Source organism: Conger conger, chromosome 17 (assembly GCF_963514075.1).
Source record: "Conger conger chromosome 17, fConCon1.1, whole genome shotgun sequence".
Lineage (NCBI taxonomy): Eukaryota > Metazoa > Chordata > Actinopteri > Anguilliformes > Congridae > Conger > Conger conger.
Window position 1 is genome coordinate 13,414,096 of NC_083776.1, and position 24,584 is coordinate 13,438,679.

General features: G+C 49.8%; 1 protein-coding gene across 3 annotated transcripts in view; it reads left to right on the plus strand.

Moving 5' to 3' along the window:
• The window catches only part of agap1 (ArfGAP with GTPase domain, ankyrin repeat and PH domain 1), a 154,636-nt gene that overhangs the window by 44,845 nt on the left and 85,207 nt on the right, over positions 1 to 24,584 (plus strand). For 2 of the 3 annotated variants that reach the window (XM_061225842.1, XM_061225841.1), the window contains 3 exons: positions 18,517 to 18,575; positions 18,952 to 19,039; positions 22,318 to 22,332. In XM_061225842.1, coding sequence (XP_061081826.1) covers positions 18,517 to 18,575; positions 18,952 to 19,039; positions 22,318 to 22,332 — 162 coding nt within the window. The remainder of the gene's footprint in view (positions 1 to 18,516; positions 18,576 to 18,951; positions 19,040 to 22,317; positions 22,333 to 24,584) is intronic. The other variant, XM_061225843.1, reaches the window with a different exon arrangement.

Consider the following 24,584-nt stretch of genomic DNA (forward strand, 5'->3'; position numbering starts at 1 on the left):
GTGCGTCTCTGTGCGGCTTTGAGATGACATTCCCAGCAGGAATACCGAGGGTCCTGGCCAGAGATTTAGAGAGGATGATTTTGGGAAGCAGATGCGATTGGATGGATATTTGGCCGGCTCTCTCCCTGTCCCGTGCAGCTGTCCTGGTTGTCAGTGCAGTCCGTGAGCGTAGCCACAGTGTGTATGAGGTCCACTGCTCATCGGGGAATGACAATGGAGTAAAATAAAACACCCTCACAGACAAGTGCAGGCACACACACACACACACACACACACGCTGTGAATGAAGCGCAGCACAGACAGACCATCATCATCATCATCGGAGGCTGGGCGCTGCAGGGCTTTAGCGACGCTGAGCCTTTCTCCCGAGCCGAGTGAACCCCCGTGTCTCAGAGCCGGGCCTGAGCCCCGCTGGAGGCCAGCCGTCCTCCGCGCCATTGTTCCCTCCTCTCTCCAGCCCTGAGAGGCAGGAGCCCCCGTCAGCTAATCCTCACCCTGTCTGCGTCTGCGAGCCACGCGCCCAGAAATAAAGAATTAAACGTGCGCCGCGTCTGCTGCGAGACGGATAGCGAGGACCGGGATGAGAGGAGGCCTTTCACCGGCTTATCTGCAGAGCACGGGCTCAGGCCCGAAGTAGCCCCAGGGCTGGGGGGTCTGCAGGCTGCTCTCTCCTCACGCTAATGACCCGCGCACAAAGACACGCTGTCTGGCGTCAGCGCGGAGTCTCCGCGCCGGCGCGCCTCCGCCGCGGTTCCGACGCCGGAGCGCGGCTCAAACCGGTTCCTCCGCCTTTAATTCCGCGATGGGCTCGAGAACGAGGAGCGCAGCGTGTTTTTGGTAAACAGTTGGCGGCTCTGCGTTTCGCTGCGGGACATTGCCGTGCCTATGAGGTGGAAAACGCGTCTGACGAAACCGGGCGCGCAGGTTTTTCCTTTTCGCCGCCTGCTCTGAACAGCAGCTAAAATGTGCAGAGATTTTGCATTTGGGGCGTGCAGTCACACACACGCACACGTTCCCGCACACACACTCACACGTGTGTGTGGAAATACGCTGGAAATGAATTTGCCAGTTGGGCAATTTTTAAATAAACTTGGCGTCATTCTATGCAGCATCGATGTATATAAATATTGGCATGTTACGGGCAATTCGCATTATTTTGTGTGTGACAGTGGGAAATATTCCTGGTCTTATTCACACACGCGCACACACACACACACGCACACGCACACACACGCACACGCACACGCAGTATCTGTTCCCTTCTCCCCGGGGGCAGGAGAGAGCGGTGGGCACAAAGAGACCGGGGCAGATGGCGGTTGTATCCAGGTCTCATCTGCGACGGGCGTCCTTTTGTTTGCCTGAAAAGCCGCACCTCGTTACAGGATTGCACTGATTAGACGGAGGAACCGCTCGGTAAACGCGAGACGTTTCATACTTTCAGAGAGGCTGTGGAATCGTCTCAGCTGCTCGTTCAATCCTGCCCTGTACCTGGAAAGCCACTGTCCATGCAAGGCCTCGTGCTGTCTGGGGTGCGTGACAGTCTTTACACCGTAGTGACATTGGTATCTTTTAAAATGTTACACCAGGAAGACCGTAATCCAGGTTTTCACTGCTCGCTGCCTCAGTTACCCATGTTTCAGGTCATGATTTTTTATTGTTGCAGCTAGCAGAGCGAGAAATGGGAGATTTCTAGAGCCAAACTAGAAGTTGCTGTGAAAAATGTTCTTTCATTGCTTTCTTCCTTGAATAAAAAAAACACTTTTACGTTTTTAGTCAAATAGGAAATAATGATTTAGAATGACAGGGCTCCCTCTGGTCGGGCGGTATGTGCGGATTGCACGCCTCGTCTCTCGTTCGCTCACTCAGCTCCTGCCTGTGGGGAGGGGGGCTGATGTTACCTGGGAGGCTGGAGACCCGTGGCACACAAAGGCAGTGTGCATCAAGGGAGCATCTTTTCGGCGTCTGCGTTTTCCCCACGATGCCGTTCTTCGGGTCCGTTGGCCCGGCTCGGTCCGTCCTGGAGACTGCGTACGTGACGCGCGGCGCGCGGTTGTGCTAAAGGTTTTTGAGCCCGAGTCTTCAGCCCCTTTGCACGGCCTGTTGAGTCCATTAGTATCACAGCTTGTTCACAGCCCATCTCCAGCCAAATACAGGGTGGCTTAATCACAGAAAAGCCCAGCTGTCAGTCTGCCCGTGTGGGGTCGACTGAAAATGCTGCCGGCATCCTGCCACCCCCACCCCCCCCATCCTGACCCACCCCCCCTCCTCCTGACCCACCCCCTCTCCTTTTCACCCACCCCCTCTCCTCCCGTGTATTAGAAGTACAGCACCCTCCTCGGCGTAGGTGGACTAAAAGTCAATCTTCTAGCGTGCCGGGCAATCGCGGAAATGGACGCAGTAAATAACTCCGTCTGGTCTCATCGATTGTGCCAACCCACGAGTGCGCTGATTTACCTCCCCTCCGTAATGAAAGCCGTGGTGGTATTGTGTTCCCTGTTCTGCGACTCCAGAAACCGAGGGGAGGTTGTGCGGCTTGCCGGCTTCGCATGGGAAACGAGCTATAGTCTCCTTAGCTGTTTTAGCATGGGAAACACAGGCTATTGTCACATTAGCAGTGTAATCATGGGAAACACAGGCTATAGTCATATTAGCGGTGTAAGCATGGGAAACACAGGCTATAGTCACATTAGCAGTATTAGCATGGGAAATGCAGTCTATAGTCACCTTAGCTGTGTTAGCATGGCAAACGCCGGCTTTCATCACCTGGGGTTAGCTTGGGAAACACAGGCTATAGTCACATTAGCAGTGTAAGCGTGGGACACACAGGCTATAGTCACGTTAGCGGTGTAAGCATGGGAAACGAAGGCTATAGTCACGTTAGCTGTGTTGGCATGGGAACCCAGGCACTATAGTTGACGTTCACGTTAGCTTTTGTCAAGATGCTGTTTATCGTGCACGTTAGGGCGCAGGTGCAGAATTGATACTGGATCCAGGAGCCGGTGGCAGCATTGGGTAGGGCGGATATGGGGAGGGAGGGGGTGTCACTTCTCCATGTCTGCCATCTGCCCGGCCCCCTGACGCATGGCTAATGCGGTGTTTGCACTGCCTTTGTGAGCCCCACAAAGGGCCGCAGCCCCCCGACCACGAGCCCCGGCTTAATGAGGCTAATTCAGCCGGGGGGGGGGAGCCCCGTCAGGGAGCGGGGATCAGCGGGGTGTCACCGTCGCGGCTTTGTGAGAGAGGGGGTGTTGATATCGTACGGGCCGCAGTCGTTTCCTCCCCACCAGCTCGTCCTCCCGGGTCACAGAACGCGCGCTGGTCTCTCCGCTCGCTCTCAACGCCACCGCTGACCCCGGCCACGGCCGCGCATTCAGCCGATGAAAAGATTCGGCCACGTGCATGGAGGGATCACCCGCCCGAGATACCGCCCCCTCACCAACAGCTGCGTGATCTTATCAAACTTATTCAAAACACAACTGCCGGTATTTTTGAAAATACAACAGATGATATAAAACTGTAATACTTAGATATGACGTTCTACACTGTTCCAAATTATTATGCAAATTATATTTTTCTCTGATTTCCCTAAATAGTCGATGCAAATGACAGTCAGCATAATTTTCAAGTCATCAACTGTTTGGGTATGATTCAAATGTTATTGAACAAACCTCCCAATGATAACAGTATTTTTCTCAAAAATAAAAAACTTAAAATGCACTGTTCCAAATTATTACGCACAACAGAGTTTCAAAACATTTTATAGGTTGTAAAGAACTGAAAATGGCAATTTGTTGAATTTGCAGCATTAGGAGGTCATATTTACTGAAATCAAAAGCTATTTCAATCAATAACATCTTAACAGGTCAAGTTACATTTTAACATAGGACCCCTTATTTGATAGCAGCTTCACGATTCTTGCATCCATTGAACTTGAGAGTTTTTGGAGAGTTTCTGCTTGAATTTCTTTGCAGGATGTCAGAATAGCCTCCCAGAGCTGCTGTTTGGATGTGAACTGCCTCCCACCCTCATAGATCTTTTGCTTGAGGATGCTCCAAAGGTTCTCAATAGGGTTGAGGTCAGGGGAGGATGGGGGCCACACCATGAGTTTCTCTCCTTTTATGCCCATAGCAGCCAATGATGCAGAGGTATTCCTTGCAGCATGAGATGGTGCATTGTCATGCATGAAGATGATTTTGTTACGGAAAGCACGGTTCTTCTTTTTGTACCATGGAAGAAAGTGGTCAGTCAGAAACTCCACATACTTTTCAGAGGTCATTTTCACACCGACCAGCCGACCAGCTCTCTCCCCATGATTTCCGGCCCAAAACATGACTCCGCCACCTCCTTGCTGTCGTCGCAGCCTTGTTGGGACATGGTGGCCGTCCACCAACCATCCACTACTCCATCCATCTGGACCATCCAGGGTTGCACGGGACTCATCAGTGAAACCTTCCTCATTGTGCCTTTATCTGCACGAACCCGTGTGTGCTCTGAATCAGCCACAAATCTCTTAACAGTACGACGATCACGCTTAAGTTTTCGTGAAATATCTAAAGTTTTCATACCTCGTCCAAGGCATTATTTCACGCTTTTCGGCAGCAGAGAGATCCTTTTTCTTTCCCATATTGCTTGAAAATGGTGGTCTGCTTAATAATGTGGAACGTCCTTCTTAAGTAGTTTCTCCTTTAATTGGGCTCACCTGGCAAACTAATTATCACAGGTGTCTGAGATTGATCTCAGTGATCCAAAGAGCCCTGAGACTCAATACCATCCATGAGTTTTAATTGAAAAACAAAAATTTTTATCTTTATGACACTTAAATACAATTAGCATAATAATTTGGAGCGCGGTGTATAAGGTAAACTTTGCTTGAATTGGTTTAAAAGAATCAAGGAACTGTATTTTAATCTGCAGGCTGTTCCGTCTATTGCAGCAGGCTCGGCTCCACATGAAAAAAAATTCTGGCTTTAACCAAGAAAAATATAATTTGGGAAAAATGCTCAAACAAAAAGTGAGGAAAAACAAATATTTTGGTTCAAAGATCAGCGTTTTGCACTCGAGCACTTTACTCCGTGTCTTAATAAATGTTTTTTTTAATCTTGTTTTAAGTACATGTTTTTGTCTGGAGATGCCTGTGTAGGGCGGTGGTGCGCAGGTTATAATTTCCCCCTTACGCACGACCATTATAATGTACATACATAGAATACAAAACTATATAAATAACCCTGTGAAATTGGCTGGTTGTATTTCAGGGTCACTGCACGTCTGTGCAGTGTGGAGATGGGGGAATAAAAAGCACTGTGTTGATTTTGCACATTTTCCAGGCCCACAATGCACATGGCCTGACCTCTGATGGCGGTCGCTGGCTCCGCCCCCTCTCCCTCCTCTTCCTCCGCACTGAGAAATGTCTCAGAAGCCACGAGCTCATCTATAAATAGCCTCGCCTCTATCTGGGGGTTTCATCATTTCTTATTTTTCCGGCAGTGTGGGAACTTGCGTTCGTTTGGGGGGCTCACGTTTGAACCGTTCGGACGCTCTGTCCCTCTCCGCTCCGGCTGGGATTAACGCTTTAACTCTGGCTGTTCAGACGCTCTGTCCCTCTCTGTTCCGGCTGGGATTAATGCTCTGTCCCTCTCCGCTCCGGCTGGGATTAACGCTTTAACTCTGGCTGTTCAGACGCTCTGTCCCTCTCCGCTCCGGCTGGGATTAACGCTTTTAACTGTCCGTTCGGACGCTCTGTCCCTCTCCGCTCCGGCTGGGATTAACGCTTTAACTCTGGCGTTCAGACGCTCTGTCCCTCTCCGCTCCGGCTGGGATTAACGCTCTGTCCCTCTCCGCTCCGGCTGGGATTAACGCTTTAACTCTGGCTGTTCGGACGCTCTGTCCCTCTCCGCTCCGGCTGGGATTAACGCTCTGTCCCTCTCCGCTCCGGCTGGGATTAACGCTCTGTCCCTCTCCGCTCCGGCTGGGATTAACGCTCTGTCCCTCTCCGCTCCGGCTGGGATTAACGCTCTGTCCCTCTCCGCTCCGGCTGGGATTAACGCTCTGTCCCTCTCCGCTCCGGCTGGGATTAACGCTTAACTCTGGCCGTTCCCTCGCGTTTCGATGGGAACGCTGAACGCGCTGGGCGGAGCGAGTGGGAGTGTTCAGGTGTTTGTTGGCGACGTCTGTTTGCGGTGGCAGTCTTTGCTGAAGCCTGCCTCTGTTGTGCTTTCCAGCCGGTATGGCTGAGAGCCCGTCGTTTTTTTTACTGTTGCTTTTGTTCCTCTCCGTTTTTATTGAATATAAAAACATTTTTCTCTTTAGCGTATTTCCTGATTTGGCAGTTGGTAGGTGACATTCTTCAGATCTGTACAAAATCCTCCTGCTTTGCCAAACCTCCAACCCCACCTGGGGCTTGGCCGCCCAAAAGTGATTTTCGCTCAGTTCCTGATCCCTCGCCACACCCGGTCTGACAGCATACACCTGATTTGCGTAACGCTTCACTGCAAATCGTACTCAAATTAAACAAGTTTATTCAATATTCCGCCAAAAACCAGCGAGTTGCCTTTTTTCACAGGTCCGGCCCATTCCGGCGAATCGGCATGCTTTTCCACGCCCGTCAGTTACTGAGTCGCACTTTGATTGGCACGTTTATCACACGTGGACTGCATATTACCCACTCTAAAGCCCTCATTCATTGCTCTCACCCACTGACCGAGGCTGATACAGCAAGCCAAATTGTCTCGTGTGCCTAATGGATTTTTCTCCACAGGGTTCTTGACGGAATGTTTTCTGCCTTTGCTTATTCAGCGAGCATCCACCACATTTATGGGACGCTGTAATTAGCAGCACACTTGTCCTATAGCTGAGTCGTTGTATGTAAAAGCCCTGTGGCTCCCCGCAACCTCAAGTATGCTTTTTGTTGCCTCTGATTGGGAGTGTGTGTGTCACTGTGCATCACTTTCGCTGTGGAGCGCTTTTAACTCCCTCCGTCTCCTGAGAGTCAGGCCCGTGTCAGCACTTCATCACCGAGTTAAGTTCATCCCTCGACTCTGTGCTCTGAGTGTTGCGCTTGCTGTGGGTGTGTGTCTGTAGTTTTGATTGGGTGGGGAACGGGTGCAGCTAAGTGTTTGTTCACGGCATTACAGCCACCGTGCGGCCCTTCCCTGGCTGTCATTAACAAAATTTCACCGGCGAACAGAAGATGAAATGAAGCACGTTGCGTTACGCGACGGTTGCGTTTGCAGCGGGTACGACTTCAGCACCGCGATTCCACGCCGGAGCCGCCCTCAAACCCGGAGCGGGGGAAACGTCAGGAAAGGGCCGTCGTATAAACCTCACCTGTAGGAACGGCTGGTGCCGGAGCGGAGATAAGCTGGGTGGCGCGGCGGTGTTGAGTTACGGCCGCGGCACGCTCCGCCACGCTCCGCGCGGCGGGCAGGCCGCCGTGTTCGCCCCGCTCCCCGCGAGCTGTCGCCGTCTGTTTGTGTGAGCGAGAGAGCGAGCGAGCGCCGCGCTAAGTGTTGCTTTGTGAGGCCGGCCGGCTTTGAACAGCAGCCAAGTCCTGTCAGCTCCTTCTCCGCCGTTCTGCCGCTCCGCTGCACTCTCACACGCGCGCGACGCCGCCTATTGTTCTCACCGAGTGTGCTGCTCTCGATCCGCAGTGCATTTTAACCCTCACGTCACTTCACATGCGCTAAGTGAGGACTTAGCCCTGTGTATTTGTTACCATATGCCTGGGAATGGCAAGTAAAGTTGCCATTTTACAATAATGTATTTACAGTACATTCTCAGTAAATGTAGTAGGCTACATTTAATAGCCTGTATATAGCTACTAAGCCAAATCAATCTGTTTATGTTTATGTAACACAGGCCTAGGTGGTCTCGACACTGGAAACGTTTAAAGAGTGTTTTACAACATAGAGTGCATTACAAGTTAAAGTACAGGGGATGTTTAAAAACAATGAGACATGTTTGTGTGCCTTGTCAGTTCATTACAGCCTACCAGAGATATTTTGGCAAACAACATCCTGATGCATTCCTATGCCATGGCGAATGGAGACTGAAATCTCACAAATCTCACGTTTGCCTAAATGAAGTGATTGTGTGTTGAAAATGGGGAACTCCCTCCTCAGCATGCTCATGGACACGGCATGAGGACCTACTCCATCTTTCTGCTCCGATAGGAGAACTAAACCAACTCGAACAGGAACTGAGGAACTGAGATAACACGAAGGCAACAGACACAATGTTAGCAGTTACCACCACCATGAAATGAGGATGTTCCTGACTTATACATGGAAAGAACTGTCGCTGGGAGTTTGAAATGAGAGGATGGAGTTGGTTTGGAGTGAATATGTGTGCTATAAGAGCCCCGGTGTAGGTCTGGTTCTGACCCAGGGATGTGTGCTGTAAGAGTCACAGTGTAGGTCTGGTTCTGACCCAGGGATGTGTGCTGTAAGATTCACGGTGTAGGTCTGGTTCTGACCCAGGGATGTGTGCTGTAAGAGTCACGGTGTAGGTCTGGTTCTGACCCAGGGATGTGTGCTGTAAGATTCACGGTGTAGGTCTGGTTCTGACCCGGGCATGGCTCATCCAGATGTTGTGAAGATACGTTGACCGCGTTTAGCGCTCGGAGCACAGACAGTGTTTTGCATGCAAAAAATGTGGCCAAGGTGAACTGAAACACGATGGCGGTTCCCGTCTCTGCTGGGAAAGTGCCCTGAGGTCTCTCTCTGCTGCATTAGGGTGGGGGGAGCCAGACCTGTCAGTGAGAGAAACTCAGGGGTGCACGGAATGAGGTTTGCCCGAGGTGAACGCTTGTTTCCTTAACAGGTGTGGCTGGATTCCTTCACCGCATTACACCTGCGGTCAGTCACGACATGCAACTGTAATGTTCTTAACTGACAATTAGCCGGGCCGAGTTATTTCTGCGCTGGCCCCGGCTTTAGCGGGGATCGCTCGCGGTGTTTCCACGACTCTGCGCGGCCCCTCTATAAATAGCGCCGTCGACAAACGAAAGTGTAGGCCCCTCCGGTGTCGCGTCCAATCACCGGACAGGTCGGTGGAGCCGGTGACCCGTCGTTGGCCTCGTTGCGTCAGCGCTGTGATTGACGACGGACAGAAACAGAAACCCGTCCGTGTCGCAGAGCTTCGTCTTTAACGCCCTTCTTCCCCCGTTCTCCTGTCAAGCCTTCCCTTGCTGTACTTTACAGAGGCCGTCAGAGTTCACTGCTTATTAGGCCATTACATTAAATGTTACAGAAACCTTGACCGGTGTATTCTGCTGTGCTTTTCAGACGTAAACCTGCAGCGCTAAAGCGGTTATTTTTACCCTTCTGATTGTGTTCACTGAGCGCAAGCCAAAGGAGAGTGGGTGGATGTGTCCTTGACAAACTCGCTTCGTAAAGCGTCTACTCTTGGATGACGTGGTGTTGATTTGATTCTGTTTTTTTGCATACCGTGATGTTGTCTGGTTGGCCTAATTCTTAAGATTTTATTTCCGTGCTTAGACGGTACTACCGCGCCAGATTTCTCTCTTTTTACTTAAACGTTTTTGTATCCTAAAACTCGCCCCCCTGCCCGGTTTTTCTCCCCGCGGTACGCTGCGCCATTTTGTCTGCGGCAGTAATACTAAAGCCCTGATATTTTAGCGTTTATGCTTGTGCGTTTGTAGCTACTCTGAATACTGAGGTTTACCATGCAGGGAGCGTTATGTAACTCAGCCCTGCTTATGCGGTGCTCTCGTGTGTAATTACATAGAAGCCGGGTTGAAATAGGAGACATTGTTTTGAACGCTATACTGCTGCAGTGGATTGTTTGACAAATGTTTTTTTAATCCGGCTGAATTTATGACAGACCACTGGCAGGGGAGAGGGGGAAACCGGGGAGATGGACAGACGGAGCGCGTTCTTCAGGGCGTTCGGTTTCTGCAGAGCCGAACCCTGGCTCTGTTTGGCTCCTGTTCCGGCTCCGCTCCTGGATTCCGTCCAGCCCTGGCCTCAGATATGCCGCTGCCAGCGTGAGAGGGAGACGCTGTCCGAGGAGCGCTCACCCCGCCGGTCTTATTGGAGGCACATGTGCGCCTGAGAGACGGTACAGCGCTCTTCAGGAGACATCTGCTGTGTGCTTTTGATGTTCGGGGTTTGAGGTGCACACCGTCTGTACGTGTTCCTCGTGCCAGGGGAGGGGGTGTGCATGCGTGCGTGCGTGCGTGCGCGTGTGTGTGTGCGTGCATGTGCATGTGTGTGTGTGTGTGTGGACACGTATACGTGTTCTGGGTTTGAGGTGCGCACCGTCTGTACGTGTTCCTCTTGCCAGGGGAGGGGGTGTGCGTGCGTGCGTGCGGGTCTGTGTGTGTGTGTGTGTGTGTGTGTGTGTGTGTGTGTGTGTGTGTGTGTGTGTGTGTGTGTGTGTGTGTGTGGACACGTATGCATGTTCTGGCCCATCTCGCACCTGTATGCACACCTGTACTCTGTGCCACAGCAGTAGGGGGTCCTTGTCACAGTGTGCGCCTGTGACCTGGAGCTCAGAAGGCACGTTCTGAGAACTGAACGGACTCGTTGGCCTGCAGGGCCGGGGAACCCTGTTCCTGGAGAGCCATGTCTGGGTCTGCTTTTCATGCCAACTTCTGCTCCCATTACCACAGATATAATTATTCAATTGTATCTAAAGATTCAATTTCCATAATCATTTACATGAGCTAACAGTTTAGCTCATTTTGGGATGAAAATCCAGAAGGTGGGATGAAATCCAGAAACGGACATACCATTCTCGGAACTGGTTCCCCCCCCTCCACCTGTACGTATTTTGATTATTCAGAGCCACACCAACACAGAATCCAGAGAGGGAAACACACCTCCCCAAAATCCCAAAACACCCCTCCGGTGAGCAAGGAGCCCTTTAAACCCACGTCAAGGGTTTTAAACCACTTCAAAGGTCCTGCACCATTTCACCTTCAGTTGAGAGATGGCTATGTTTGCTGCTGGGCAGTGACTTGCTTGACTTAGCCAGCGAGGGACCCCCGCGCTCAACCCAAACAGAAAAATGAGGCAGGTGCAGATTTATAAGCAGGACCGCACGGGGCAACATTCCTCGATTAGGCACGGTACGTGGCCGCCTGCTCGCGGGCGCTCGAGAGGCGAGGCGTTTTTAGAAAGGCTGCGCTCTCGAGGTGATGAAAGCCAACCGGCGCGCGTTATCCAGACCCTCTCCTCCTCTTCACCGGAGGAGGTGGAGCCCCCTCTTCACCGGGCTAAAAGCGGCGCAGCGGCGGTTGATGGATGGAATGGGGCGGAGGTTTTTACGATCTACCGGAATCTCGGCAGATTTCTCGTCCCGGGCCCAGATTTTTTCGGGCTGTACTCACCGCGCCACCACATGCTTCCTCTTCGGCTCGCCCCGGGGTTTCTCAGCTCTCTGCAGGCCGTATATCTGAGCCACACCTGCGTTTGAAACACCGACACTACAGCGCCGCGCTGGTGAGAGTCCACTTCAGAAAGGAGGGGGTTTAAACTATGGCCCGAGGGGAGGACTGAGGCACTGGTTCTAATAGAGTGTTACAGTGATGACGTCTCTGTAGGCCGACCCGGAAGTTTCTTCTGTCATGGGCTCCCTCCAATGCCTTTGTTCCCCCATTGGGATTTCAGTTTCTGCTGAAAATAACATTTGTGGTTAACGTGAACTTCAGTTTTTATCCAAGACTCGGGTTAAATCCGTTAATATCGCAACAGTATATTTCTGTGCTGTTGTCCCTTAAAAAATGAAGTTGCTAACAACATTTGCCGAACTGCCACTGAAGTTTGATACCGGGCCGCCTGCAATGCGACCTTACGGTCGTAGTTTCAATATAGGCACTTGGTGGGAGCTTCTGTTTAAAGCACCCGTGGCACAACAATGCCAATTCACGTCCTGGTTCTAGGACTACAAGCTGTAGCACCCTAGGGAATAGTCTCCAGTGTCTAAAATGTCTGAAGTGCTTAATCGGATCTTATGGCTCCGTTCCGGAGGCTACATTAGGCCTGCGAGACGCTATTTCGGTGCGCCGGGGCGGACTGAGGAGCTGAAAAGCTCCGCTGAGGAAGAGCTGACTCCTATTGTCCTCGACCCTTTCACACATCCGGGGTGTGCGTACGGGGGCCGCCCAGGAACCCGGCAGCTACCGCTCGCGAACACCGCTGCCTAATGAATGGAGTCACAGAGGCAGATGCAGATTACACCAGATTGCTTAATTGTCTCCGCGAGTAGGCCCGTGTTTTCCCCCAGCAGCTCTGAGGGGAGATGAGAAGTGCGGGTGATAACGTGATGGGGGGCACTGGACCCCATTGAGAACAGCGGGGCACGGTCATCCCGACCGGCAACCAGAAGGCGGTTTTCTGAGGCTTTTTACAGCACATAGTCTCGAAGCCTTTCATCGTACAGTGGGAGATGGAGGGGGAGATGGAGGAGGGGGGGGGGGGGTCTGATGCACAGAGCCTCCTCCAGATTTTATTAAGGCGGGGAGGTGGACTGGCTCCATTATCGGATTCTATTCTTGTACCGAATTCTTCTTATTCTTTTTCACGGTAATTGTAATGAATTTTAACTACCCTGCTGTTCAGACTTCAAAGCACTCCGTGGGGTGGTGGAGTTACTGGCGTCAGCACTGCCCCTGACTGGGTGGTGTGCGGCAGCCATTTTACAGCAGAGCGTTCACCACAGCTCAGCCAACGTTTATATATGCTTATGCGAGTATGCTTTTGATCTCGTGACCTACTTCCCTTCGGCCCTTCTGTGGGTTAACTCCGATAGCTGGAGGAAGGAAGGGGTTAACGTGGCTGAGGGGGGTTTGACTGGAGATGCACATAAATCATTTAAGGGTTGTTTAAAAGCAGCATGTTCGGTGCCCGAAGGCTTCTGTTCAAGGAGTGAAATGAAACTATTTTGGTCAAGGCACTGAAGTCTAAATGTAGATTAGGATTCAGAGAGCAGTCACTCGAGTGTAGATTAGGATTCAGAGCAGTGGTTTGGGTGTAGGTTAGGATTCAGAGCAGTGGTTGGGGTGTAGATTAGGATTCAGAGCAGTGGTTTGGGTGTAGATTAGGGTTCAGAGCAGTGGTTGGGGTGTAGATTAGGATTCAGAGCAGTGGTTGGGGTGTAGATTAGGATTCAGAGCAGTAACTGGAGTATAAGTGTATCTCATGAGTGTAGATTAGGATTCAGAGTAACCTGCTTCCCTCACTGCAGTTTGGATCCACTGGGTCACTGAGCGAGGCCATCACACACACACACACACACACACACAAACACAAACACAAACATGCACATATGCACGCACACTAGCACTCATAGAACACACACACACAAGAACACACACGCACACACCTCTATCTGCTTGCACACACACATGTGCAAGTGCCCGCATACATTCCCATATTCACACAGACATGCACCTAATGGTGCTTTCCTCTGATATTTGCAAATGGAATTTTCTTTTTCTCCCCTCCAAAAAAACCTGGATATTCAGTCGGTGGTGGGCATGCGCGCCTCGAAGAAAAAAAAAGAAAAAAAAGAAGTGTCTCCTTCAGTGGGTTAGTATAACATCAGCGCTGTGTCCTGTTGCCCGGGTAACCCACAGATTCAGCTGTGGCCTACTTTAGGCCGGGAGCCTCCGGTGCCTGCCTGCCAGGCTGCAGCAGCTGCTGGGATGAAATATTAAACTGCATTACTGAGAGTGGCTGAGGGCTCCGGCCTATTGTTATTCAGCCACGTTTCACTGAGCGCCATGTCCGTACGCTACCAGTCCTGACGCTACGCCGAGTCTCACAGGGTTCCGCTTCTCATCACCGAACCACCGCCCCGTCCCACTTCTCATCGCTCGACTCCCAACAGACCGGAGACAACACTCAACAACATAAAAGCCTGCGTGCGGAAAGGGGCGTATCGCTCAAACGCGCTGGCACGAGCGCGTATCGAAGGCACGCTCTGTGCTAATGTGAGCCTGTTAATCGAGGCGCGCTCTGTGCCAACGTGAGCCTGCTAATCGAGGCTCTGTGCTAATGTGGGCCTGCTGATCGAGGCGCACTCTGTGCTAATGTGAGCCTGCTAATCGAGGCGCGCTCTGTGCTAATGTGAGCCTGCTAATCGAGGCGCTCTGTGCTAATGTGAGCCTGCTAATCGAGGCGTGCTCTGTGCTAACGTGAGCCTGCTAATCGAGGCGCGCTCTGTGCTAACGTGAGCCTGCTAATCGAGGCGCGCTCTGTGCTAACGTGAGCCTGCTGATCGAGGCGCGCTCTGTGCTAACGTGAGCCTGCTAATCGAGCCACGCTCTGTGCTAACGTGAGCCTGCTAATCGAGGCGCGCTCTGTGCTAACGTGAGCCTGCTAATCGAGGCGCGCTCTGTGCTAATGTGAGCCTGCTAATCGAGGCGCGCTCTGTGCTAACGTGAGCCTGCTAATCGAGGCGCGCTCTGTGCGAACGTGAGCCTGCTAATCGAGGCGCGCTCTGTGCTAATGTGAGCCTGCTGATCGAGGCGCGCTCTGTGCTAACGTGAGCCTGCTAATCGAGCCGCGCTCTGTGCTAACGTGAGCCTGCTAATCGAGGCGCGCTCTGTGCTAACGTGAGCCTGCTAATCGAGGCGCGCTCTGTGCTAACGTGAGCCTGCTAATCGAGGCGCGCTCTGTGCTAACGTGAGCCTGCTAATCGAGGCGCGCTCTGTGCTAACGTGGGCTCGATGGCTGCAGTCAGGGGCGCTCAGAGTGGAAATCGTGTGCCGCAGAGCCCTGTAATTTGTAACTGCAAATTGGCAGCGTGTAATTGCCAGCCAGGCGCCCCCTCCTCACACAGCGAGACGCTGTGTTAAAGGGTCGTGGGCTCGGCGCGAGGTTAACGCTCTGATTACGGGGCTGGGCTCCTGTTACAGAGATGGATTCTAATAGCAGGGCTGGAGGATTTGTGTCTTTTTTTACAAGCGCTTGTAATGCCTTTTGGCTCTGCAGATGATGCAGTTATTTCAGTGCTTTCACACACGTTTCACACAGATGCATATTTCCTGTGAGGGGGGAAAAAGGCTCATTTGTCCTTTTCCTGTCATTTAGCCCCCCCCGCCCCACCTCGAATATGAAACGTTTCACATCCTGGTCTACAGTAAGTACAGTCAACGTCTCATAATTCCTGCGCTTCCACTGCTGGTTCAAAACCTTGTGCGAGCAAACAGTAATATTTATGAATGGAAGCATTAACCTATTATAGGCTAAGGCGACCTATAGAAAACTCACCGAAAGGCCTAGGAATCACAACGCATTTCAACGGTCATGTGTCTTGAAAAGCGGTCGTATGATCAAATACAACGTTGACGTCGCATCCGTCTGTTATTGGAGATGCAGGTCGCATCCGCCCATAAGGGGTTAATGGATAATTGGGTGTGTTTGGAGATGACCGGTCTGCGTGACTGAGGTGTTTGGAGATGACCGGTCTCTGCGTGACTGAGGGTATCCTGGTGGCCATGTGTTGCCCTTCCTGTGGAATGCAGTGACATCAGAATCCGCGGAAGGCCGTAAAGCCTTCAGCCGCTCGGAGCTGAGGATGCTTCCTGGTTAGGGGCTCTCGTCCTGAGGGGGCAGGAAGATACCCCTCCTGGCTGAGTCCAGCTGTGCGGGACGTGGTGGTTAGATGGTTAGGTGGTATGAATCCTTCCTCTGCTGTCGGTCGTAAGCTTGCCCAGCACGGCTCCCGGCTCATCTTGTCGTAAAGCCAACAGATCACCCTCACAAACGTCACTTTTTCTAGATCTATGTCGCAAGATTTCCCTCTTTCCTGTAGATTATCTAAAAAGGAAATGTCAGTATTTCACCTCAAATGCTATTGATGCCATGGTGCCATGTCCTAATATTGACAGCTTGAGCTTTTAAAAAAATGAAGAAAGAAAAGAGGGTGATTTAGAGCCTGGTCACTTCTATATGTGCCCATTACTCCCTACTGATGACAGGCATTTAGCCTGATTAAGATTGACCTAAGGGTCCCTCCCTGCCTGCCACTCGCAGTACCTGACATGAGTCCCAATGACTCGGGGAAAGGAGTGGTCTGGGCTATTTGTTTTCGCTTCGGGAGAATGAGATTTCACCTATACTAGTACAGTGACTGACAGAGAACCTGTTCCCCGCTCTGTGCTTGTGTTGCGTTAGCACATCTCGGGGGACCCCGTGTCCAGATCACGCACTCAAGCCCCTGATCGCACTGCCCCTGTAAACCATGTGCATGCAGAGAAGGGAGGCGTTGTTTGGGTTTCGGGAGGAAAGGGAGATGGACTCACTACTTCTGTCATTGACCGTCTGCAGCTGGCTGTTCCTGTCTGCAGGGAGGGCAGTGAGGAGAGCACTCCTCAAATAAAAACACTGAAATGTGTCTGATTAGGAAATATGAAATGGTTGGCATACATTTTTTATTTTTTTTGTGGAGGCATAGGTTCATTTGCAGGCGAGTACCCTGTTTTATAAATGGGTAAAAATGCAAATGTGCATTTCCAATGCAGGGATTTCAAATTCTCTGTGGTTTTTCAGAGTTGCTTAGCGTTTCAGCAGCGTTGAGCAGAACAGATTCCTCAAGCTTTCTGCATGCTATTCACTGCCCTTTTCATTGTACATACTGCCGATAGGCTGTGGAAGTTGGGTGTTGAATGAGTGTTAGTTGCCATTTTGTGTTTTTACTGCATTTTCTAATCGCACACATTTGGGTGTTTTTCCAAATGCTAATGGCGTAATATTTTAAGGATTTCAAAAGTGTAGTTGTATGAAAGACCTGCATACTGTGTCTGTGCATGCGTGCATGCGCTTGTGTGACTATATTCGACGGGAAGTCAAAAAACCTACGCAAATCCCAGAGTGCTTGCATCAAAAAAAACTCATTAATAATATACGGCCAAAGAAGAATGCCGCATAACTGCTTCTTTTCGAAACTGTATTCGGCGGTACCACGCTCCTGGATGGTTCATATAGATATCTTAGAGATATCAAGATAAGCGAGCATCGACTGTCGCACGTCATTTGACTGTATTCTGCCCAGTGCCGCGAGCGTGTGCCAAAAGCAACCTTTTAATCTCGCGCAATCAAAATGGCAGCGCGCCCACCTGCCTGAGAGACCCCTCAGATGGAAGCGCGGCGCTCCGCGTAAGTAGGGCACCGGCAGCACCGCGGCGTTACGCCGCCGTGTCAGGAAAGGGTTAAACGGCGGAGGGTTTGCGTGGGTGGTTTGGCAGCCGGTTTGTTAGAGGGAATATGAAATATACAACAGTTTGGCTGCTCTCGGGGGCTGGGGACGGCGGGCGGGGGACGGCTCACGCTCTTCTCTTCCCTGTCTGCCGCGTCGAGCGGACCGCGGGGGGTCGCTGGAAATCACCGGCCCCTCCGTGTGACGGCAGTTACCGCAGTTTTCCTTTCCTTTCTGGCGGGATTGCAGACCTCCTGGATGCTGCTGATGTAGCTTCTTAGAGGGGAAGCGCTGAGCTTCTGGGGGTAGTGCCAGCAGTAGAGGGGGTGGGATGAATACATGCACCAGTTTAAAGGGCTCCAGGAATTCCTGGAACAACCTTAGCATAGCACCAACCCACGTATTTGTGCTATGCTAACCATCGTGTGGTAACGCCTGGAACGGTGTTTATTTGGAGCAGTATCGCCGTGTCTGTAGCTTGAGCATTTATTCTGGGGTGAACTCCACTACTTATGCTGCAATTCACACAATACACCGCTTCCCATTTGCTACATAAAACGGCATATGCTTGATTTGACTTTTCAGTTGGTTGCTATATACCTACATTTAGCAAAAGTTGCTAAGATAAAGGTATATTTCCAAAATCGTATTAAAATCTAGCTAAAATGAACACCATTGGAAATGGTCCTTACGGTCTTTCTCCAGCCCTGGTTTTTCTCGGAGTCTCGAAGCTCTTCTGCGGTACCCAGTCACCGCAGTGGGGTGCGATGTGTCATTGGAGTGGGGCACACAGTACACACATGCAGTGATGGCTTCAGCAGAGCTGTAATTGGCCTTGTTGACGCTCTTGAGTTCTGCAGCACTGACAGGCTTTGGGTGGTAGACTGTGACAGGCTGCTGGTGAGGCAGAGACACTAACGATAAAGGCTGTTTCCCAGCATGCAGTTCTCTCCCTCGCGCTCCTTTTCTCCCGATTTAATTTTCATTACCGCTGAACAGACCTCAGCCCCGCTCTCCCTGCCCTGACAGACCGTGGGGTTTGTCTGGTTCTGCGTTGCTGTATGATGACACCCTGTTGATAGGTTTTTGTCCCATTTATTGTGCCGTTTTGCCTCTCTTCGGAGTTGGCCCTGTCCCCATCAACCCATTCTCAATATCTCGCTACAGAGCTGTAACCTTTGCGATGTATTTGCATTTATTTCTTTTGTACAGAATATAGCTCATCCATTTAGACCAATGCCCTCACGCTTTCCTTCTTGTTTTTAAGGAAAAGGACACCGTACAGGGCTTTCATTAGTTTTGCTGTGGTTTTGTTGGCTAACTCCTTCCTCTCCCCTTCTCTCTGTGTTGCAGATGCCTTCGTGAACAGTCAGGAATGGACCATGAGTCGCTCGGTACCGGAGCTCAAAGTGGTGAGTGCGCTCTCCTTCCTCCGATCGTTTGTCTTTTCCACATTCTGTATGGATTATTCAGGAATAGGGCTGAGGCAGCAAGTTTTCTCACATCCGTCAGTGCAGTTTGAAATAGAGCCGCTTACATGAACAGGCCAGGGAGCGCAATATATGCGCTTATTATTTATATGAGCCGGTGCAGTAATTCAGCAATGAACAGCTACATTTACTTTGCATTATGTTTAATGTATGGCGCTATTGAAGGAATATTGAATGTGTTTCCAGAACAGCAGTATGGAATGCATCTCAGTGGATCTTGTTTTGAAGGTAATGTTTGGGGAAATTAAACTATTATTCCCAGAATGCCTAATTTACTTATATTTCCCACCACTTCTAGGGGATTGTGGGTAACCTGGCCAGCGGCAAGTCGGCATTAGTGCACAGGTACCTGACCGGTACTTATGTACAGGAAGAGTCCCCAGAAGGTAAGCATGTTTAAACTGCCACATCCAAAGCCTTTTCACAATGTTGAGTCTGGAGCAGGGGTGCACAACTCCGGTCCTCGATACACTTGCAGTCTGCAGCTGTAGCCGGTACTCATACACATGTCAGATAAGATATCATTGAGTCAATTAAATAATTATGAGCAGAAGTTAGCACAAAATCCTGAAACAGATCGGCCCTTGTTGTGCACCCCTGGTCTAGAAAGAGTCCGCATTTCTGAACGCACTTGTCATTCGGGTTCAAGTCTGTTTTTGTGTTTGCCGCAGTTTGCTTAGTTGCGGGGGGAAATGTCACTGACTGGGCCTGATAATATTAACATTGTGTGACTCTCTAACTCTTTTTCACGGTCTCATAATTTCACTGCTAACGTGGCTAATCCAGGGAATCCAGTGGGCGGGAGACTCATCTCGAGTATGATTAACTTGTTGTCTGACAGCCCACGTTTCTGGCTCTCCTGCTGTTGTCCCAGATGTTGGAATTTGAGACCAGCGTTGAGCTGAACTTCAAGGTCTGGGAACGCATTGGAGTTGTAGCCGTCCGACGCCAACCTTCTTCATTTATTCGCTCACTAACCTGCGCACATATTATTAAAAAAAATAAGGAATTTTCAGGTTAGAATGTACATGGGCTGTGCTGTGAGGAAAAACTATTTCACTCGCACTCCCGCAAGTTAACAAATATGTTGTTAGTTTTTGATTAGAAACTGGTCCCTCTTAAGGTGATGTGCTGTTACCGTCAATAGTAGGGTCAATCAGGTGGGCTGGGAGCGGGAATAAACATGATTGCCTGTTTATATTTTCATTGAGGAGATTACAGACAGTAGAATTTCAAAATTAATCCATGTTAAGAGGTGCAATTTATTATTGCTTATAAATACGCTACTGCAATCTCATGAAACCTCAAGTGAAAATCAAGCCTTGAGCATATGTCCATTTTGCTGTCTAGCCCGAATTTCAAGCTGTTTCCAGCAGAATATGCTGACAGATTAAAAATAACGATATACGTGGCATACTTTTATGATGTGCTCATACTATACAGTATACAAGCTGTCTTCAGGGGTTTCTTGCAGTAGCTCAAATAAACTTGGACATTTTTATTTATTTTTTGCATATACAGGATATTAAATATCAGGCGCAATTATAAGGATGTACTTGTGTGATGTGTGTATTTTATAATGTATGTCCTAAAATACCGGAACTTTAATTCAAAACAATTTGGGTTTCAGAGAACCCTGTTCAATCCTATTGGGTGTGTTCTGACGATGGACTAATGCACACGTGACGCTTGTGAAAAATACTTAATGCATGTTAACTCCTCTGCTTTGCTTCTGTCCTAATTTTCTTCTGTTTAACAAACACAGGAGTCCTTATCAGAATCACCCTTATTGTGGTTTTGCAAAGTCGTTTGTATAGCTTAACTTCCTCCAGCCTTGAGCCTAAGGGTGATTTTTACCCAACACCTGTTCCTAGAACCAGGATTGCAGACCCCGGGGAGACCGTCATGTTCTCCATCCATAATTGAGAGTGGAAAGAGGTTTCTGCCAGCCCCCCCTCAATATGGGAGCGCCCTGGAGCATATCCAGTTTCAAAGGCCCACGTTTAAATATTTAATTCCTCGTTATTAATGTTATCGCGGCAGTGTGGAACTGGTGCTACAGAAACCCTCCCTTTGGGATGAGACGTTGAGGCAGCCCAATACTAGAAATGTACCGTTTTAACCCCGCGTTCGCTTAATTTGGCTGTTTACCAACTACCCGCTTGACCTTATGTCTTTGAAAACCAATGAAAGAGGGTAAACGATTAAATGTGTCAAAATGTGATACACATACATAATTTATATGCATTAACTGCGGTGAAAATGTGTTCGGGGAAAAAAACGTGATGCCGCTTCCCGAAGCCGGTCTAGTTGGGGCGTTCGTTTGAAATAATCAAAAGGAAATATAGATTTCCTCCCAGCTGATAAGCCCAGAGTGCTTGTTTGAATTGGAAGCACAATACAACAATGGTTCGGCACTAGAAGCTATCGGTCGCTCGAGGTGCCGGGGTGTGAGTCACAGACGTCCGTGCGCAAAACTGACCCACGCTGCGGCGGAATCAAGACGACCACGCAGTCCAAGAATTCCCAGAAACCCACGACGTCTTGGATTTTTTCCCCCCCCTGTCCTGCGTGGCTCCTCGATTTGCCCACACATTTTTTTGCCGAAAAATGGCCGTGTTGTATTCCTTGAGACGCTTCCAAAAGCAGCATGACGTGAACCAGGATGGAAAGTAGCATGTTTTGCTGAATCGGTGCAACAGCTGTAAATCTTTAAGCAATATATGAATTACGCATTGGCTGCTACTGAATAACATTTTACTGCGTGTGGAGTCTTTCGTAGTGTCGTAGTGGGATGATGTTATTTTTATTAGCTGCAAAGATTTGCTGCGTTTATTTAGCAGGTCATATGCAGCGTGACTTGCATATTTTACATTTTTACAGATCAATCAATTTCCACAGAAAGATATTTGTGGAAACAACATTTTTCCAGTTATTCAAGAGCCGTGCCCTGCATGGTAATCAATAACTATAAATTGCTTTTTTTCGGCAGCATACTGTTTTCATTGATGATTTATGTCATCAGATTTATCTGTAAAACGATACAATACAACAATTCTGGTTAAGCAAATTTTCTAGAATCGTGGCCAGCCATATTACGGAACATACTAGCCAGCGACAAGTTTTTTGTTTTTGTGTCAGGGTGGGGTCGGGCAAGAAGCCCTCGGAACTCAACTTCCAAAGTCTGGAGCAGCAGTCTCATTTCACACTTTTGATAAAAACCTGCACTTTTCCCCTCCTCCCTCAAGGAAAGTGAGGATGGAGAGAGGGGCGATGTGCTGTTTTCACAGGAGTACGGGGGAGAGATAAATCCTTGCGTTAATCACCGTGTGGAACATTTTACTGAAGAGGAAGACCTGCTGTCCCTCGATAAATAAAACCACTTCCTTCGGAGGGGATCGTGCTGCCTGCGTCACGTGCTCCGTGTTTTTCTGTCTGTGGAAAGGCAGGGAATGGATACGACCCCCACAGTCTGCTCTCTCTCTTAAAGGGCTCACTCTTGTGTATGTCTCTCTTCCAGTGGTGCGCCTCTGATGTTTTTCTTCCTGGTGATTTCTAAAGGTGTTAAAATGTCTGTGCATGAGTTAAAAAAATGGGTCCTGCTTCTTTGATTTTTTCTTCATTTCTTCTCTCTCTTTTTTTTCCTTGGCTGCCTCTTAAATAGCTGACGTGGATGCAGGTAACTATCCTCTTGCGTCTCTCCTCCCCTCTGCCTGGGAGCCCTGCTTCGTAGTCCCCGTAGGCTAACCGAGCGTGCTCCCTCTGCATCGCAGTTCGATCCGGTCCGGGTTCCGTTGGCGTCTTCTTGACTTAAAAAAAAACACCCAGAAGTAACCAACAGCATCAATGTGCCGTTGAAAAAGCAGTGGAAAAAGATGGTGCCATCAAAGGTGGTCGGTATTTAGGATAGTTTCGGATCTGACCCCTCTGGGCGTAGTTTTATATGCTCCTGGTCCAGTCAATTTACTGAGCTCATCAGTACAACTGTCTGAGCCCTGAATGGCTCCTGATCTTTAACAGGCACACAGACTGGGCTAAATTAAACTACTGGTTTGAGCCTGGACTATAGTGTGGGCTGAAGGCGTTAATCTGAGGTTGTAAAATGGTGGGGATGGTGTAGGTTTAATACCATCAGTGCCAGCCCCCCCCCCCCCCCCCCCAAACAATGGCTAAGACCTTGTGTAATGGGAGAGATGGGCCTCTCCTCTGATGTGCTCCTGTAGTCTCCTGTAGTACTGTGTGAACTATACAGTGTAAAATGGCCAGGGAACTTGCAGGTGAGCGTATCAGAAGAGTGCGTTTACTCTAGCTACAGTGTTCTTTTAGGTAGCACATCTGAAACATAGGAAGCACAATTTGTGCATCAAAATTGGGGATTAAAAGGGTTTGGTAAAAAAAAAGAAATAATGGCCCAGGTGAGCCCGGGCTGGATCGAGCTGCGTTCTGCCTTGCGGTCGCCGTCAGTGTGTCGTAGTCCACCCACCATCGCCCATCACAGATTTCCAGTCCTGTCACTCTCCATAACCCCAACCATTGCACCTGTGTCCTGTAAACAGCTCCACTACTACTCCCCTCGAGTCCCAAATCCACCCCTCGTACTGCCTACTGCCTACTGCCTACTACCCACTACACACTACAGATGTTCAACGTGACGTACATTTCCTGTGCTCTCGGAGGACAGACAGGACACCATGCGTCTTCGGAGGCGGGGTTGTTGATAGCCCGCAGCGCGTAGCGAGTGGTCGCGATGGTTCTGTGCGAGTGCGTTCGCCTTTGTCCCGGAGGCCGTGGGACACTCTTTCACAGAGGCCGGGTCCGTTGGAAAAGGGGTCAACTGTTTGTTTACGTGCTTGTTTACGAGCATTGTGTCCTTCCTCGAAGCCCTCTGGAGGTTTCAGATTCGGAGGGACGCACAAAATGGAATATTTTAGAATATACAGGGGAATGGGCCAATTGGTTGTCATTGTACATCCGTCTGTATGTCTGTTAGTTTGCGTGTCTCCATGTGTTTGTTTATCTTTGCGGGTGTGTGTGGTAGTGCATGTCTTTTTGTCAACATGTATGTACAGTTTGTGTTTTTGTGTTTGTGTGTATGTCAGTATTGTAAGTACTGATTGTAATGTCACATACAGTATCAGAAAGGGCAGTCACAGTTCTCATGTGACACACGCACACACAGTAACCGCGAGTCTGTCCCTGCTCTGCGCCGCACCGTCACGTCACAGCTGGAAAATCGGCTATAATTAAACAGGCCGGCGGTCGGCTGTGCTGACCCTGCTGCTTCCTCTTCCCTGACAGCACAAACACACCTTATAATTATGGAAAACACTGCTATCAACACACACACACACACGCACACACACACGCACACACACACTCACTCACACACACACACACACTCACACACACACACACTCACTCACTCACTCACTCTCACACACACACACACACACACACACACACACCCACCCACCCACCCCACAAACACACTCACTCACGCACACACACACTCACAGACAGACGGACACTCACACACATACTCACAGACAGACAGACACACTCACGCACGCACGCACGCTCGCTCGCTCGCTCGCTCGCACACACACACACACACACACACACACACACCCCTGTTTTTCTCAAGGCCTGGGGATAGCAAACTGCATCCTTGGATTTTTTATTTTTTTATTTTTTATTTGGCTCTTGTTTCTGAGCATGTGTTGGTATCTTGGTTGGTCCTTTCCTTCATCTAAACTTTTTAATAGGCTATTTTTTCAGTTCAGTCATTTAAACAGGATGTTTTTTATTCCAATGAATACAGATTTATGGGGATTTATTTATTTTCTGTAGTTGTTGCAGTGCTGTGGTTAACTTCACTTGCAGAAATAAAATCCAGCACTTTTTAGGCACACTTTATAAAACACATTGTCA